This window comes from Quercus suber, unplaced genomic scaffold, assembly GCF_002906115.3.
Source record: "Quercus suber isolate HL8 unplaced genomic scaffold, Cork oak 2.0 scaffold_217, whole genome shotgun sequence".
In the NCBI taxonomy this organism is placed as follows: Eukaryota; Viridiplantae; Streptophyta; class Magnoliopsida; order Fagales; family Fagaceae; genus Quercus; species Quercus suber.
In genome coordinates, this window is record NW_027069675.1 from 36,939 (window position 1) to 53,904 (window position 16,966).

The 16,966-nt window shown below is 34.1% G+C and overlaps 1 protein-coding gene across 1 annotated transcript in view; it reads left to right on the forward strand.

Annotated features, from left to right (window-relative positions):
* The window catches only part of LOC111995704 (ABC transporter F family member 4-like), a 14,449-nt gene extending 13,806 nt beyond the window's left edge, over positions 1-643 (forward strand). Inside the window, 1 exon segment of the mRNA XM_065779764.1 lies at positions 133-643. Within this exon segment, the coding sequence (XP_065635836.1) occupies positions 133-475 (343 nt within the window). The 3' untranslated portion in view covers positions 476-643.
* Positions 644-16,966: the final 16,323 nt, after the last annotated feature.

The window sequence follows — 16,966 nt, forward strand, 5'->3', positions numbered from 1 at the left end:
CAGCACTTTGTGGACCTACTAACAATGGATGAAACACCAGTTCAGTATCTTCTTCGTCTTCATCCAGATCAAGAGGGACTTAGCAAGCAGGAGGCTGTACGTGCAAAGCTTGGAAAATTTGGACTCCCCTAGTCATAATCACCTCACCCCAATTGCAAAATTATCTGGAGGGCAAAAGTCACGGGTTGTCTTCACTTCAATTTCCATGTTGAAGCCACACATATTGCTATTGGATGAGCCCACAAATCATCTGGACATGCAGAGTATTGATGCGCTGGCTGATGCACTGGATGAGTTTACTGGTGGAGTCGTCCTTGTCAGTCATGACTCTAGGCTTATATCTCGTGTTTGTGAGGATGAAGAGAAGAGTGAAATTTGGGTTGTGGAAAATGGGACTGTGAGAAATTTCCCTGGAACCTTTGAGGAGTACAAGGAGGAGTTACAAAGAGAGATCAAATCAGAGGTTGATGAATGATTTTACAGCCATCACATTAGGTATTCTTATTTCAAATCACATAATGCTATTTTTATTGCCCCTGTTGTGTTTGTATTCACTATATTATAAGTGCAATAAACCAGATGCATCTTTGTGTTGTAAACTCGAGAGTAATTTCTTGTATTGCGGATGTGTAGAACTTACAAATCTTATCATTTGGTAGATGTTCACCTTACCTCCGCAGTTTTGATCTCATGCGAGGTAGTCAACTTCGATTGTGGTAATTTTACTGTGATCTTCATATCTGGATATTATAATACCACTTTCCCCTTTTCCATACAAATCTTATTATTTGGTAGATGTTCACCTTATCTCTGCAGTTTTGATCTCATGCAAGGTAGTCAATTTCGATTGTAGTAATTTTACTGTGATCTTCATATCTGGATATTATAATACCATTTTCCCCTTTTCCATTTTGCTTATAACTTACCACACATTTGCGGCAACGGCCAACCCACTTATGCATCGCATTCCATGCAACAGTTCAGTAGGCACTACGATGAAGACTGAATTGTGAGCTCCTTGGTTTCCTGCCATTCTATGTGGAAGGCTTATAATAGTTTAATCAACTTTCTGTATTGAATCTGTTTATATGTTCTAAGAGTCAGATTCCAAAATTGGAGAATGCATACAATTATCACGTGTGTCCCTTTATCCAAACATACAACGACACATGTTAAGAGACTACTTTATCGAATTCTTCACGTTGTTGAATTTGCTCACCTCAATACTCTTTCATTAAAAGCCACACCATCAGCTTACCCTCTCTACATCTCTATCCTTTATGGTGTTGTTTAACTTACCTGGACGAAACTTTCAATTGCAGCCCTTTTACTCTTTTGCTATGTAACTGCTGTTTTAAATTTTATTATTTTAATGCATCATCCTTTCTTATCAGTTTGTTGGTATAAAGATAGAGAGAATGTTGCTTGCTAAGACTAAAATTGGAGGGTCAGTGAATTTAGAATGCTTCTTACATGTGACAAACTTAATGGCTCCTTTGAAGACGTTGTCAACCTAGCAGAAATATATTTTTCATTTGAGGCATGAAATTTAAACCACACACTATGTTTGAAGTACCCTTTATTCTTTTGCTATATAATTATTGTTCTAAATTTTAATGCATCGCCTTTTCTTATCAGTTTTTTGGTATAAAGATAGAGAGAATGTCGCTTGCTTAGACTAAAGTGGAAGGTCAGTGAATTTGGAATTCTTCTTACACGTGACAAAATTTAATTGCTCCTTTGAAGATGTTTTCAACCTAGCAACAATATTCTGTAAATGTTTTACAAAGCAAATCTAATTTTTTCTTTCTCTTTGGGGAAGAAACGGTTGCAACTCTTCTGAATGATAATTATTGATGGCCTATGTATAAATTTGCAGAATGCGAGCTCCTAGCTTAACTAGCACCTCCTTCCCTTGTAAGTGCTAGGTGGAGGGTGAGGTTGTGGTTCAAGAGCTATTGAGTGCATGTGAAACTTACCAATAATACTAATAATAAAAAAGCATAAACTTGCAGGATTGATTTGAATTTTTAATCTATTTTGATTAAAACTAATTTTTGAACTAGAGGGGAAAGCATCAGTGGTCAAGGTAGCAATTTAGTTCTTCACTTTCAAGATTTTACCCAAAAAAGAAAAACTCTCCTGCCAATCTTATGGTATTTGTTCCAAATTTTATGGTGTTGTTATCAAGTATCATATTTTTCAGACGTGAGCTTATTGGTTATAGCCTTATGGCTAGGAGGGCTGCGCACTGTTTGCCTGCTTTTCCTTTGGTATTGGCTTGAGGAACCCCATATATTTTCACATGTTTAAAAATGAATTGGGCATGAAAACATGAGAGTATAAGAGAATGCCTCACTGATTTTATTTTCTTTTTGTGGAAAATTTACAAGCATAGGCATAGTATGTATGATCATGAACTTCTTATCAATGGATGTGCCTCTATCCTTATTATTGCTGATCGCTTTTTCACCTTCTCGAGCTATCAATATCTTTTCTCTCATGTTGGTATCCTCCTAAAGTGAATGACAAATTTGCTGGGGAGTTTGGACACTATCTTAATCCAAAAACAAAATCTGGTGGATTTAGGCCCAACATATTGTGTACCAACCGTCCGCTTCTATAATTGCTAGTTAATAATAATATACAGCTTGACTATTTTAATCAATCAAATCATTCCCACTTGAATATTTGAACACAAAAGTATGCATATAGTAATAGAAGTAGAACTTGTCGGAATTGGAATTTAATTTGAGCTTTTGGAGCTTTTGTATAATCAAAGTATATAATTTCATAATGATACATGAGAATGTGTCTCTCTTATAATCGGGTCAATTTTATGGTTGTGATTGCTGTGTAAGGGTGGAGATTCCTTATATTTGGAAGCCGTAGCTTTTGTTGCTAAAATTATTAAGTTATTTAGTTTTCAGAAATACTCAAATTTGTCCCAAATGTATATACAATATCTAAAATGTATGTATAATATCTAAAAGCTAAAGCCTTGTTGAGCCACGTTAGCATAGTATTTTGATCTATTTTGGTTGATTCGTTCCAATTTGGGCCACTTTGGTACATTTCAATTGTAAAATCTATTAGTAAATAATTAAATGAGTTAATTTAATTATTTTATCCAAAATTATTAGTACATAAAGTAATTTAAGCATTTAAAAAAAAAAATTAATATTAATAAAACAATAAAATCTTTTAAATAATGCTTCTTAGGAATGTTTTCATTTAAATTTTTAGTAGTAAAAATAACATTTAAATGAAATTTACTAACTAAAAGATTTACAAAGTGACATGATTAGTTAGTTTCACATCAACAACATAATAAACAAATTTCTAATTATTTTTTTAGTGATACTGTAGTTAGTTCACATTTTACTATATATCTAAAAGGTGAATCGTAACATTTAATGTTATTATGCTTCTGTTGAGTCATATTAGTGTAGCATTTTGGTCTACTTTGGTCTATATAGTCCATTTTGGTATAATTCTGTCCATATAAATTGTTAGATCTATTAGTAAAAAACTAAATAATTTAATTTAATTATTTTGTCCAAATCTATAAGTACATGAAGTCATTTAAGCATTTTTTAAATTAATACTAATCAAACAATAAGATCTTTTAAACAATGCATCTTATGAGTGTTTTCATTTAAATTTTTAATAGTAAACAAAAACATTTAAATAATATCGTTTACTAGCTAAAAAATTCGACATGATTAGTTAGTTTCACATTAACAACATAATAAACAAATCCATAATTATATTTTAGTGATAATGTAGTTAATACAAATTTTAAGATATGTCTTACAAATCTAAATAATATTTACAAGTTGACGCGTTATATTTATTATTACAATGCTCTTTTTGACCCACATTAGGATAGAATTTTGGTCCACCTCAATCCACTTCAAACTATTTTGGTCCATTCAGTCCATTTCGATCTATCCGGTCCACTTCAGTCCATTTCATTCTCATTCGGTCCATTCTATTCACTTAGTTCCATTTCCGTTCACTTAGGTCCTATTTGGTCCATATGGTTTGTTTTGGTCTATTTCTGTCTACGTGGTCCAATTTGGTGCTCTTAGGTCCATTTTGGACTAATTGGTCCTTTTCAGTTTTTGGCTCAAATTAAAATTCATTTTTTTCCTTAATTTTTGGTTTAAAAAGTATGAATTTTATTCTATTTGGGCCTAACTCTTTAGTTTCGGCCTAAAAAATATATATAGAAATTAGAGATTAGGCCCTAAAAAAACAATACAAATGATAAATAATCAAAAGATATATTAGTTTAATTTTTTTTTTAAAAGAAAAAGATTACCTGAAAATTCAAGTTTCAATAATAGACATTATACTTATATTTGTAAAGAAAAAAAAATGCTACAATTCTAAACTTAATGTAACATGTTACAAGAGTTTCATGGAATGAGGGTGTGCATTTTTTTTAATATTTATTTTAATAATCTTTGATATGTTCAAATTAGTCAACCGATTATGGTATATTTGAAAAAAGTACTTTTAAATTTTTAATAACATTTTCTCCATTTATATAAAACAATATTATAATTATGTAATTAATTTTTTTTTATTAAATTATGTTTTTCATATATACATATATATATATATATATATATATCATTATGTATTATTGTTGAATGCAAAGTATATTATATTTTTTATTACATAAAACTTATAAAAATAGAAAATATTGTAAATAACACATGCACCTACAAAGTTTGCATAATATTCTTATAAAATAATTATATTACATTCGTGTGGGTTTGCTACTAGTATATTTTGGCTGGAAACATCTGTTAAGCAATGAGAAGAAGTATGTATTACTCTAAATTTGCTAGTTCTGACAGCTCTGATAGTTGATTTGTTACAGTAGGTTTACTCTTTTCCTTTTCTTTTGAAAAAATGAAAAGAAAAAAGGAAGAGGTATATAATTCTTTAGGCCAGGTTTCATACATGGGACTCACCAGGTTTGGTGCTTGAAGCTGCCTGTAATTGAGGCTCCATTGGACCTATCACCATGATGTAACACACACACACACACTTGTCAGTGTTGTCAGTAGATGTAGTAGTAGATATGCTGTTTATTATGCATCCATTTTGCGTCCCATATTTGTGATTGCATAGCTGATGTATACTGTGACTACATTATGATTTATGCACATAAATTTCATTATGGATCTGGCATTTGGTTATGGGTTTTCACTTCTGTGTTATTTGCTTTTAATATGTTAACTGCAGTCTCTGCAATATGCAAAATTTCTGATCATAATCCCACTAACTGGCCCACTGTTTTCGCCTCCAGTCAATGTGAAATCAATGGCGCCAAAGGTTGCTGTGAGAGCTGCAATAGATCCAGCATGCCCGCTTGGTATTGTTGATGTCTATGGTATAATACAGTATAGACAACAAAAGTCAGCATAGCCTTTGTAAGGTATTTTGTAATCTTTTCCTTAAGCATAAGCATAAGACCAAAGTGCAACTTATAAGCTACCCATATCTCTGAGTGGAATAACATTAATAAATCATGATGCATCCTGATCAAGTTCTTTTTTTGTCAATTTCTTATTGATAGGATGTCTTTGTCGATGGAGCAATAAGATGTGCGAGTTTGCACGTTGACAATTTTTGTTTGTTTTATCATCCTTTTGAATTGGTTCTGGTTTTTTAAAAACTATTTGTGGACATTTTGAAAAAACTTTTGTTTTCTTTGGATATGAAATAATGGAACAGACTTTCTGCACCCAGAGCTTACTAAGAAATTCCTTGTTAGTTGTAACTTGGGAGTTCCTTGTGGAATGGAACTACTCTATTTTGTTTAGTTGTTGTCCCTGACCCAGGTCCCATATCATTAAGAAGCGCACGAATAAAGGAAGCGAAGGTCACCCAAAATATTTGATTCCAGACAATATGAAGTGAGAATTTATACACTAGGAAGACCATGAATGTTTTATATGATATGAAATAAATATTGGGCAGAATGCAACTTAAATAATCTGTGATTTAAAATAAAAGGATGAAATAGGCGATGATTTTGGTCATTAGATTGGGAAGAACAAGGACATTGGTAACAGAGAGTATTAGAATACATAGAGGATTGTCACCCCTTAGTTTTTAACCAATGACAGGCCCAGTTGACATTGCAGGAATCGTTTTTCAAGCCCTTATTCTAGGGAGATTTCTTTTCTTCTCTCTCTATTTTTTAATTTTTACAATCCAACAAACGATTTATACAAGTGCATAAGTATTTATTATGAGTGCATTCTGATGCTTGGCATCAGAATGCCCGACATGCTAAGTGAATTCTCAGTTTTTTCAGTGATAGGCTTTTGCTTGAACAGAAAAGTATCTTTCCCTTGTTATATCTTGTACTATTAGACCATCGGAAAATTATCTTAGTTCACAGAGTATCAGCCCTAATATTTTTTTTTTTTTTTTTTTTTTTGGTTTTTTTTTTTAACTTTGGTTTATGTGTCTTTTTTTCCCCCCCTAATTTTTCCCCAAACTATTTTTCCCAACACTTGTTTTGTTTTTCCTATTTTTATAGGGGGAGAAGCCTGTTTTTAACCTTTGTTGTTCATAGGGAGAGTTGTCTCTATTTTCTATAGAGTTAAATTGTTTTGTGTTCCTTTCATTCTCTATTTCCTCTTATTCTCTGTTGAGTTGTTACTCTTTGTTTGAGTTATTTTTGTCAATACGTGACAAAAAAGGGGAGATTTAGATGAAATGTGGGAATATGTGGGAGTCCTGTTTGTTTTGTTTAGGGGGAGTTGAAATTGTTTTTGATATATCTAACTTAGGGGGAGAGTTAGTTTGCATATTTGTTGATTTATTGTTTTTCTGTCACACATGCGTTTATGCGTTTTGTTTAGTGTTTCAGAAAATATACAGGTTGATTCAATTGAGCTACTGTCTATACTTGCAACTGATAGATGGTAGTTAGGTTGGATTTGGTATAATGGGTATTTTTTTATAAAGGGATTTTCATTGTAAACTTTGAGCTTTTAGTTGTGTTTTGTCACGGATTGCCAAATGGAGAGTTTGTTAGGTTCTAAAGATTTAGGAATTTATGTATTTAGAACTCTAATGTGTAATGTTGCCAAACCATAATCAAAACAGGTTGTTTAGTCTTGTTTAGACTTGCTCAAAGTTGTGCATTTATGTAAAGTTGGAATCGAGTGGCTGCAGAAAGTATTAGTGACTTTCGGCCTGGCTCGATCGATTGAGTTGCTCATATTGCTGTTTTGTGTAAATCTCTTGTGAGATCTAAAGAAGCTTTCCTTTACACGAAGTTTAGGGTTTTCAAGGAGGAGATGTTATCTATACCTTGATGATCAATTTAGTTGCTGCCATTGAAGCTTAAAGAAAAACAAGCGTGGCTGCTTGTACTTGTTGGAGAATCCAAGAAAGAAGGAGTCCGTGGTCTCGGAGCTTGCACATAGTCGTTTCAGTAAGTTCTACTAGTGGGTAGCAATAAGAAGTTGAGCGTGGGGGCTTGTAAGTCTTATTGTATGGACTTCAATTCTTTCAAGATAGTGGATTCAAGTTTAATTTGAGAATAGGTAGGTCAAATCCTCCCTAAGTTTTTACCGTGTGGTTTCCTGGGTCATCATATCATTGCTTTATACTTGATATGATTATGTGTTTGTGATAACCTAGATTTGCATAATTTGACTAAGTTAATCACTTGGCTAATTAACTAGGTTAATCTGGTTGGGTTAAGGGGTCTAAAAACCGTTCAGTATCAATGTTTCTGTTCTCACGTATTTACGAGATGCTAGATTTAAGCACTTTAAAGATAGTATTCTTGGTATGATTACTGCTTCTTTGTACGATGGCCTTGTTTATTTCAATTGTTATCCTGGTCTTACTCTTGCTTTGAATGATCCTAATATTGTTAAGGCTTTGACTTTGAATATTGCTTCCTCTGGTTATCACATGAATGAAGGTAGTAAACCTTTTGCTTTGATTTATCATATTTATTACAGACTTTTGAGTACTCAGTTAAATCCTGGTGCTAAGAATCATAGAGAACCTTCTGGTAAAACAATGTTAATCACATGTTCAACTCCTGATGCTAAAGTTTAAGTTCCAAAAATGATTCAATGGCAAGATGTCAAGCTTCCCACTGAATGGTTGTAGGACCAAGAATCCCCTGTTGCTAAAACTTGTTTTTGATGAGCTAGACTTCACAAATATTCAACAATATCTTAATGGTACTCTTAAAATAAGTTTTCAAAACAATCAACCCTTGAGGATCAATGATGGAAGACATTCCTTTGCCGGATCCGAAAGTATTTCAAAAAGAGATCAAGATCTCAATGATTTTTTACAAAAGAGTTTTGAAAACCCCACTAATTTAAAATTAAAAGGTGTTTCAAGTGATAAATCTCAAATCAGTGCTGTTTTCTATTTCGCTAAAGTTGAACCTTCTTCTCATTGAAATTGCTCCTTCCAGGCAAAAGGATAAAAAACATGATAAAAATTACAAAAATTATAGCCATAAAAAACATAAAAAACACAAAAATAATTTTAATGATTTTTATGCTAAAAAGAAAAATGTTTACATAAAATATGATAAACAAAGATCAGGTAAAGGTAAATACTTCAACTGTGGAAAATCTGGACACTTTAGTAAAGATTGTAAGCAAAAACCTGGTAAGTTAAAAAGCAAGTTTAACATGTTAAATATTGATGATAAAGTTTAAGAAGAACAATGATCAGCTATTCGCAAATGAGTAATGGCATTAGCATATGGTTTGGGACCAAAAATAGAAATCTTATTTGTGCTTCCAATGAAATAATAATCTTTCCATAAATTTTGAGCAATATCAATAATTTGGTTATTAAAATAATTTCTCTAGCATTCTGTAAGAGCATAAGGATCATCAAAGGACAAATAAGTATTTCTTTCAAACCATGGTCCTTGGTGAGTATGACCATTAATGAGAATGAGATGCTTTGAAGGCTGGACATTCATCCAGTTATCTCTTTCCCATTTTGGTAGAGTGCTCCAGCATCTGATAGTAACAAAATGACTTTTTAATCCTTTAATAGCATCTTGAATGATTTGTGGAAGCTGGCTAGCTTGAAAATGATTTGTTAGTCTTATGAACCCGATAAAGCCATGTTTAAACATTTAGGAAAGCCAGCTGGGATCTCTATCATCATCACTTGATTCATCAACAATATATGAACCATCATATATTTCTTTTCATACACTCTGAGAGAACTCCCAAAGTGTTCTTCCCATTCAAGCTGGATAAATACATTATCACCTTCATCTATTTCATCTTAGGGAATAGTGGTTGTAACAAGTTTCTTGAAATATTTGAACTATAGGTCAAAAGACCCAAACATAGCCTTGCTATTCAGAATACTGGATTGTATATCTGATGGTAAGTTGGCAATAGCACTTCTTAATAAAGATTGGGTCTTAGGACTCAATCTAACATAATCAGTGCCCATTATAGTCATTTTATCATTTGAATGGATATTCTCCTTGCCAAAGAGTTGACTAATATAGGCTTCAAAACGAATTCTAAGAGCCTCATTTTCTGAAACAAGATTATTTTCTGTAACAAGGTAATTTTCTGAAACAAGGTTGTTTTCGGAAATAAGGTTGGCATAGTGGCTCATATAGGCCTCATTTCGAGCAGTAAGGATAACAAGGTAGATTTCGAGAGCTCAGAGGGTTTTTTCAAACAGGGAACGGTGGTTTCTAGTAAAAGCATATTGTTCACAGAAATTAACCATTTCATATTTAGCTTTTCTTTTATTCTTTAATTGGTGTTTTAACAATTTTTCATCATTGCGCACATTAATACCAAGTTTTTTAATATAGCCTAAAATATCACCATAAGTTAAATGATCATAATCAATGGAATCATTTTTACCAATTAATTCTTGTTTTACCTTATGAGCAAAGATAGGAGGTAGACCGTTAATAAACTTTTCTTTCCAATAAGGCTTGTAATAATCTTTCTGATGCATTACTCTGGAAAGGAAAACATCTTGATACCATCTGTAATCAGACATAGTAGGACATCTCAAATTATTTAGCAAATTAGAAATTCGAGATGAAACATTAGATGAAGTACCAATAAAATGTTTGATAATAGAATAAATCAAAGTATTGACACCATCAGGAATACCGCGACCAATACGTTCATCAAAAATAGGCAAACCTTCATCATTCTTTTTAATATCATGTTTAATAGAATCTCTGGATTCTTCTGTGAGATATGAATCCCACCATCCACGAAGAGTACCAGAAAAACCAGTAGCAAGTAAATCAATAATTTTAGGTTGGTCAAAATCATGATTATTTTGGTAAGCAATACCAACCATAGACATATGTCCCATTTTATTAATAATTTCTTGTTCATCAAAATTTCACAAATTAAAAGGTGTTTCAAGTATAAATTTCTTAAGTAGAAGTTAAAGCAGCTTCTATATCTGCCTAATGGGCAAGAGGGCTAGATAGGATTAGGATCTCAGAGAGATACTTCTTCGAGGCCACCTTTAGGCACAATTAATGTTATTCTTGCCACTCCGGGAAGGATTGGCTCTCATCCCTCCAAGGTGATGTCTGTGGTTCGGCCTCCTACCAAGGACTCCAACCTTGAGCCGAAGAAGGGTAGGATGGAGGTCTAGCCAACATTAAGTTTTTCTGATGAAGACAAGGTTGGAGGGTATGATGTGAAGAGGGTGTTAGTAGATTAGGGCAGCAGTGTGGAAATCATGTACTCTAATTTGTATGAGGGACTGAGATTGAAACCTGAGGATTTGGCATATTATGATTCACCCTTGGTGGGCTTTGATGGGAAAATTTTCATTCCAAGGGGCTAGATTAAACTACTCGTGTAAGTAGGTTCAAAAGTGGTGGAGGTGGACTTCATTGTGATGGATGCTTATTCTCCATACACTGCCATTGTAGCAAGGCCTTGACTTCACGCCCTAGGGCCGTTTCCTCCACCCTACACTTGAAGGTGAAGTATCTGTCCAGAGACCAGGTTGAGGAGATGGTTGGGAGCCAGTTTTTGGCCAGGCAATGCTTGGTAGTTGCGATCAGATATCAGGGTGAAGTTGAATCTTTGGCTTCAGTTAAGTAAGGTCTATAGCAATCAAGGATCGTAGTGTCGTCTGCGGAGGATGTGATGGTGGGGGCTAAATGTGAGGAATTAAGAAAAGTCATCATTGGTGGTGACGAGGAGAAGTTTTTCCAAGTCGGAGATCAGTTGCCACCCTAAGAGAAGGAAGAGCTAATAGAGTTTTTCATGAGGAATGTTGATGTATTTGCGTGGAGTGCCTATGAAGCTCCGGGGTTGGATCCAAACTTCGTCTACCATCATTTGAATGTCAATCCGTCCGTCATGTCCAAAAAGCAATCACCTCGATGCTCATCTAAGGACCATTCTGATGCCATCAAGGAGGAGGTGGTTAAGTTTAAGTAAGTTGGGACTATTAAGGAGGTGTTTTGCCTTAAGTGACTGGCCAATACTGTAGTGGTGAAGAAGAAGAGTGGAAAGTGGCGAGTATGTGTGGACTTCACAGATTTGAATAAGGTTTGCCTAAAAGACCCCTTCCCTGTGCCTCGAATAGATCAGTTAGTGGATGCAATGGTAGGCCATCTTCGAATGAGCTTCTTAGATGCCTTTCAAGGATACCATCAAATACCATTGGCTTTGGGTGATCAGGAGAAGACAGTTTCTGTTACTCCTACAGGAAATTACCACTACAAAGTGATGCCCTTTGAATTGAAGAATGCAGGGTCTACTTATCAAAGGATGATGACCAGGATGTTCGAGCCACAACTAGGCAAAAATATTGAGGTTTATATAGATGATATAGTGGTGAAAAGTAAGGTGGTGTCCGAGCACGTGGAAGACCTTGAGAATATTTTTGAAATACTAAACAGACACAAACTGCACCTTAATGCTTCCAAATGTTCTTTTGGCGTTGGCTCAGGTAAATTTCTAGGCTACATGGTCACTTACTGTGGAATTGAAGTCAACCTTGATCAGATTAAGGCCATTAATGGTTTGCATCCTCCTTGAAATCCCGAAGAGGTTTAGAAGTTGACAGGGATGATTGTTGCCCTAAACTGATCCATCTCTTGGTCAGCAGACAGGTGTAGGCCTTTCTTTCAGTTGTTGCATAAGTGGAAGAGGTTTGAGTGGACCGAGGAGTGTGCCCTAGCCTTCCAGTAACTGAAGGAATACCTTTCTCAGCCACCTATTATGTCCCGGCCTAAGAAAGAGGAAGTTCTATTTGTTTATGTTGCTATAGCCTCCCATGCAGTAAGCTTAGTATTAATACGAGTTAATAATGAAGTATAAAGGCCAATTTATTATGTGGGTAAGTCACTGCATAAGGCCGCGGTTCGTTACCTACTACTGGAAAAGGCCATTTTGGCAGTGGTGCATGCTATGTGTAAGCTCTCCCATTACTTTCAATTCCACACAGGTGTTGTGTTAACCCAACTTCTGCTTCAATCACTACTTCGGAGTACTGATTACACAAGAAGGATTGCCAAGCGAGTTCAATTTTAAGGGCTTTTAATATCAAGTATATGTCTCGTACCTCTATCAAGGGCTAGGTCCTCGCAGATTTGGTGGTCGAGTTTGTTGAATGTCCATTGGAAGAAGAAGTAGAGAAGCAGAACATCGATGTAAAATCAATTGGTATGGTCTCCTTGCAAGAGCCTTTGTCCTGGAGGGTATACGTTGATGGTGCAGCAAATCAAAGAGGATTTGGAGTGGAGCTAGTTGTATTTCTCCTGAGAAGATCATTATTGAAAAATCCTCGCCACAAATAATGAGGCTGAGTATAAGGTTCTATTGGTAGGTATGACAATGGTTCAGAAAATGGGACAAAAAACAGTGGAGATATTTTCAGATTCATGTTTAGTTGTAGGCCAGGTCAAGGAAGAGTCGGTGGCTAGGGATATGAGAATGCAAGAGTATTTGAATCAGGTTAGGCGCTTGCAATCAGGGTTCAAGTCTTTCACCTTATTACAAATCCTTAGGAGTAGGAATACATATGCTGATTCTCTTGCCACTCTCGCAACCTTTTCAATGTAGAGCTTACCTCGGGTTATTCTTGTTGAAGACTTGTGCAAACCTACTGAGATGAAGAGAGAGATGCTTCAGATTCATCAAATTAGGGTGAGACCTAGCTGGATAGATTCTATTGTGCCATTCCTTAAGGAGGATATCTTGCCCGAGGGGAAGACCAAGGCTGACAAAGTGCGGAGAAAGCTCCTCGATTTTGACTGTCTGAGGACCAAAAGTTATACAAATGCTTTTTTTCTAGGCCGTATTTGCTATGCATACACCCCGAGGCAGTAGATCTACTCCTAGAAGAGTTACATGAATGGATTTGTGGAAGTCACACAAGAGGCAGATCATTATCTCATATAGCTCTCACTGAGGGATATTAGTGGTTGAATATGCAGAAGGAAGCACAAGAGTACGAGAAGAAGTGTAACCAATGTCAAAGATTTGCTCTGAATATTCATCAACCAGGGGGTGTTCTAAATCCTCTGTCTAACCCTTGGCCTTTTGCTCAATGGGGCTTGGATATTGTAGGGTCTTTCCCTAAGGCAGTAGGGAATAAGAGATGGCTGTTGGTCGGCACAAACTACTTCATCAAGTGGGTTGAAGCTGAACCACTAGCAAATATCAGAGACGTAGATGCCAAGAGATAATTCAAATATTTGATAAGTATAATTTCAAAGATAGTTCACAATTTATAAATTAATTAGATAAAAAAAAATTGAGTTATATAAAAACTAACTTAATGTAAAATATTTTTGTTTTATATGAGAAAATAATGTATCTAAATAATGTTATAAAATACAAACATATAATTAACCGGTTATTCTTTAGTTTTTTTTTTTTTTTGGTGGATATATTTAACTTGGCTTCTTGAAAGGGATTGTCCATAATGTAGAAGCTGAAGAAAATCCAGAAAATAAAAGGCATAATTTTTGTTTATTTATTTTAAAAAGAAGGCTTTGTTCTGTCACATACGAATAGAAAACTCAAATGACCATAGCTCATTATATGAACGATGTTTCAAGAAAAAAGAAAAAGAAAAGAGAAGAAGCTTTTTCCAGTGAGGAGGTTATTGTGGCTTTAGAGCATGGGCTTTCTCAGCATCCATCAATTTTGTCCATGATATGGTCTCTCCATTAGACCCTTGGACAAAAATATGACCACAAAAACTAAGGTTTGTTTGGTACATGTGTTTAAACACATGTTTTTAGTTTTTAAATAATATTATACGTATTTTTACACATTTTTTCACATACATGTATTTTCAAAAAATACAAACAACATTATTAGAACAATATTACCAGATAGGCCTAATCAAATTCACATTATTTTCTATCTTTTAGGCTGGTAGTAGACATGACAATACGGGTTAGAATTTTTTGACCCGACCCAAAAAAATTTGACCCGAATCCAAATTTTTTTGACCTAAAGCAAAAATGGGTTAACCTATGACCCGACATGATTTTTTTTACGGGTCATCTCGACCCGACCTAGATAACCTGTGACCCGACTCGTTAAAAAAAATTCGCTAAATTTTTATTTTATTTTTTTAATTTTTTTAATTACGATCTGATAAGCACAAAGTACTAAAACTAGTAATAATATATTCAATGTTTATCATAATCAATAAAAGAGCACTGTGTTTGACAGCAGACAAGACATCACAACACTACTGTCACTACACAAAGGCCAACTTGGCCGACTCACAACCATTAAAAAAAAAAAAAAAAATCTCATTCAATGCTTGCTAGCTGTAGTCCATCACTCACTCGGTTCACTGACTTCACTCCATTGTCCAAAGCCAAAATGCACAATACAATCAATTATACAAACAAACTTGAAAAGTGAAACCTGAAAGTTTAGTTGAGTTCCTCTACTTCTCTAAGTTCTCTTGCGCCTCCATGTTCACAGTCTCTGCCCTTCTTCAGTCTTCACACATTCGGCATTTCACACTTTTTTAGTTTCACACATTCGGCATTCTACACTACTCTGCTTTCTCACTTCTCTCAGTTCTCTATTCTCACCACCCACAAGCCACACGGCCCGCATAGCTGCTGACCCATTTAAGAGGAGCACAACCACAAATCATCAACTATGGTGAAGGTGAGTTAAATCATTTTCATCATTCTCTTAAATCCCTAAATGTTTTTAGTTTTTGGATTGATTTTTTAATTTTATGAATTTATGGTTTAGCAATAATAATATAGTATACTGCTCTACCTCTGCTAACATTATATTTAATTGTTTGTGTGTTTGATTGTTGAATGTTTGTGTCATTTGGATGAATGTGTCATCAAAAAGTTAGCTATATGGATTTGAAGGTAATTTAATTTTTTTTATAGTCATAATTATACAATTTTAATTCTTTATTGATTTGCTTTTGTGATACATTAAGTTACATTAAAATATTGTATTGTAGATGAAGATGCTAACGAAATTGGCTAACTTGAGCTACAATTTGCAAGTATGAATATTTGCAGTGCTAAATCTGCTACCAACATTAGGGAGATTGAGGTGTAATTCTTATAAAATATTTACTTATTTCTTCTTTACTTAATATGTTATGTTTATTTTTAAATCTTTTTTTGTTTAGTTTATCTTTCTAAGTAATTTAACTTTACTATTATTTTAAAGAAAATGCTAACGAGTGCTCTTAGGGCACTCGTTAATAACTTATTTAAAGAAAATTTTTATGGGGAATGAAAAAAAGTAATTAATATTTTAACCGATTTTTTCATTTCTTATAAAAGTGGTATTTAAACTTTCTTGAAATGGATTATTAATGAGTGCCCTAAGGGCACTTGTTAGCATGACCCTTATTTTAAATGCAACAGGAACATGTGCACTTAAGAAAACCAATAACTTTCTACTTTACTGGCTCACTTGTTTTATTTGTTTTAAGATCTATCTCTTTTTGAAGTTGTAAATTTGTAATTATATGCATTTTGACAGTGACTTATTAACATTGAAGATTTTTTCCATCATAAATTTATGACTATAAATAATTTTTGTCATGCTCAAAAGTCAAAATTGTTAGAATTAAAAGGATATTAACAAGTGGCATTAAGTGCAATTCATTTGCTTAACTGATTTTATTCATTCTCTTTAAACAGGTTGTTACTAATTTGTTTTTGTAATTGAAAAAAAAAATTAAAAAATACAGGTCAACCTAACCCGCAATCTGATTGACCTGTTTGAAAATGACCCATGACTCGATTGACTAGCAATCCAAACCCGACCTGATCCGCCTGTTTTGCCTTGTCTAGGTGGTAGCCACGTCAAGCCTTTTGCATTGTCGCACCTAAATCATAACATCTTTCTTTTTTCGTTTTTCTTTTTTGGGTATTGGAGGGTTGGGTAATAATTTTCCTTGGGGGCGGGGTTGTGAAATTCGGTGAGCTGCATTAATAAATCATTGATAAATCTTCAGAGTTGTGGTCCTTTTCTGTCAAGCAATAAATAGAGCACAGAGATTTCTTTTTTTTTTTTTTTGATGAGAAGAAGCACAGAGATTTCTAAGAAGGGAAAGCTTTACTAGAGAAATTCAACTTTGGTCACAATATCAATGACTCGAAAATTGGGTGAGTTAGGCAAAGAGCTTTGATGTTCAACTTACTAAAAACTCATGATACTTTCAAATGAGAGATATAAGATTCAAATTATCATTTTTTTTAATAAAATAAATTATTAAAAATAAATAAATTGTGTGAGGCAAACACCGTAGGCTACAAATAGCGTGTGACTTCACTCATTTGGTCACATTAAGTGAGAATATCATCCAATTAGAGACTATTTCAAGTCGAGACTATTTGTGATATAATTATTCAATTAGTGGACCAACCATGTTATACCAATGAGAGGATTAGTTTAAAGTAATCGGGAAA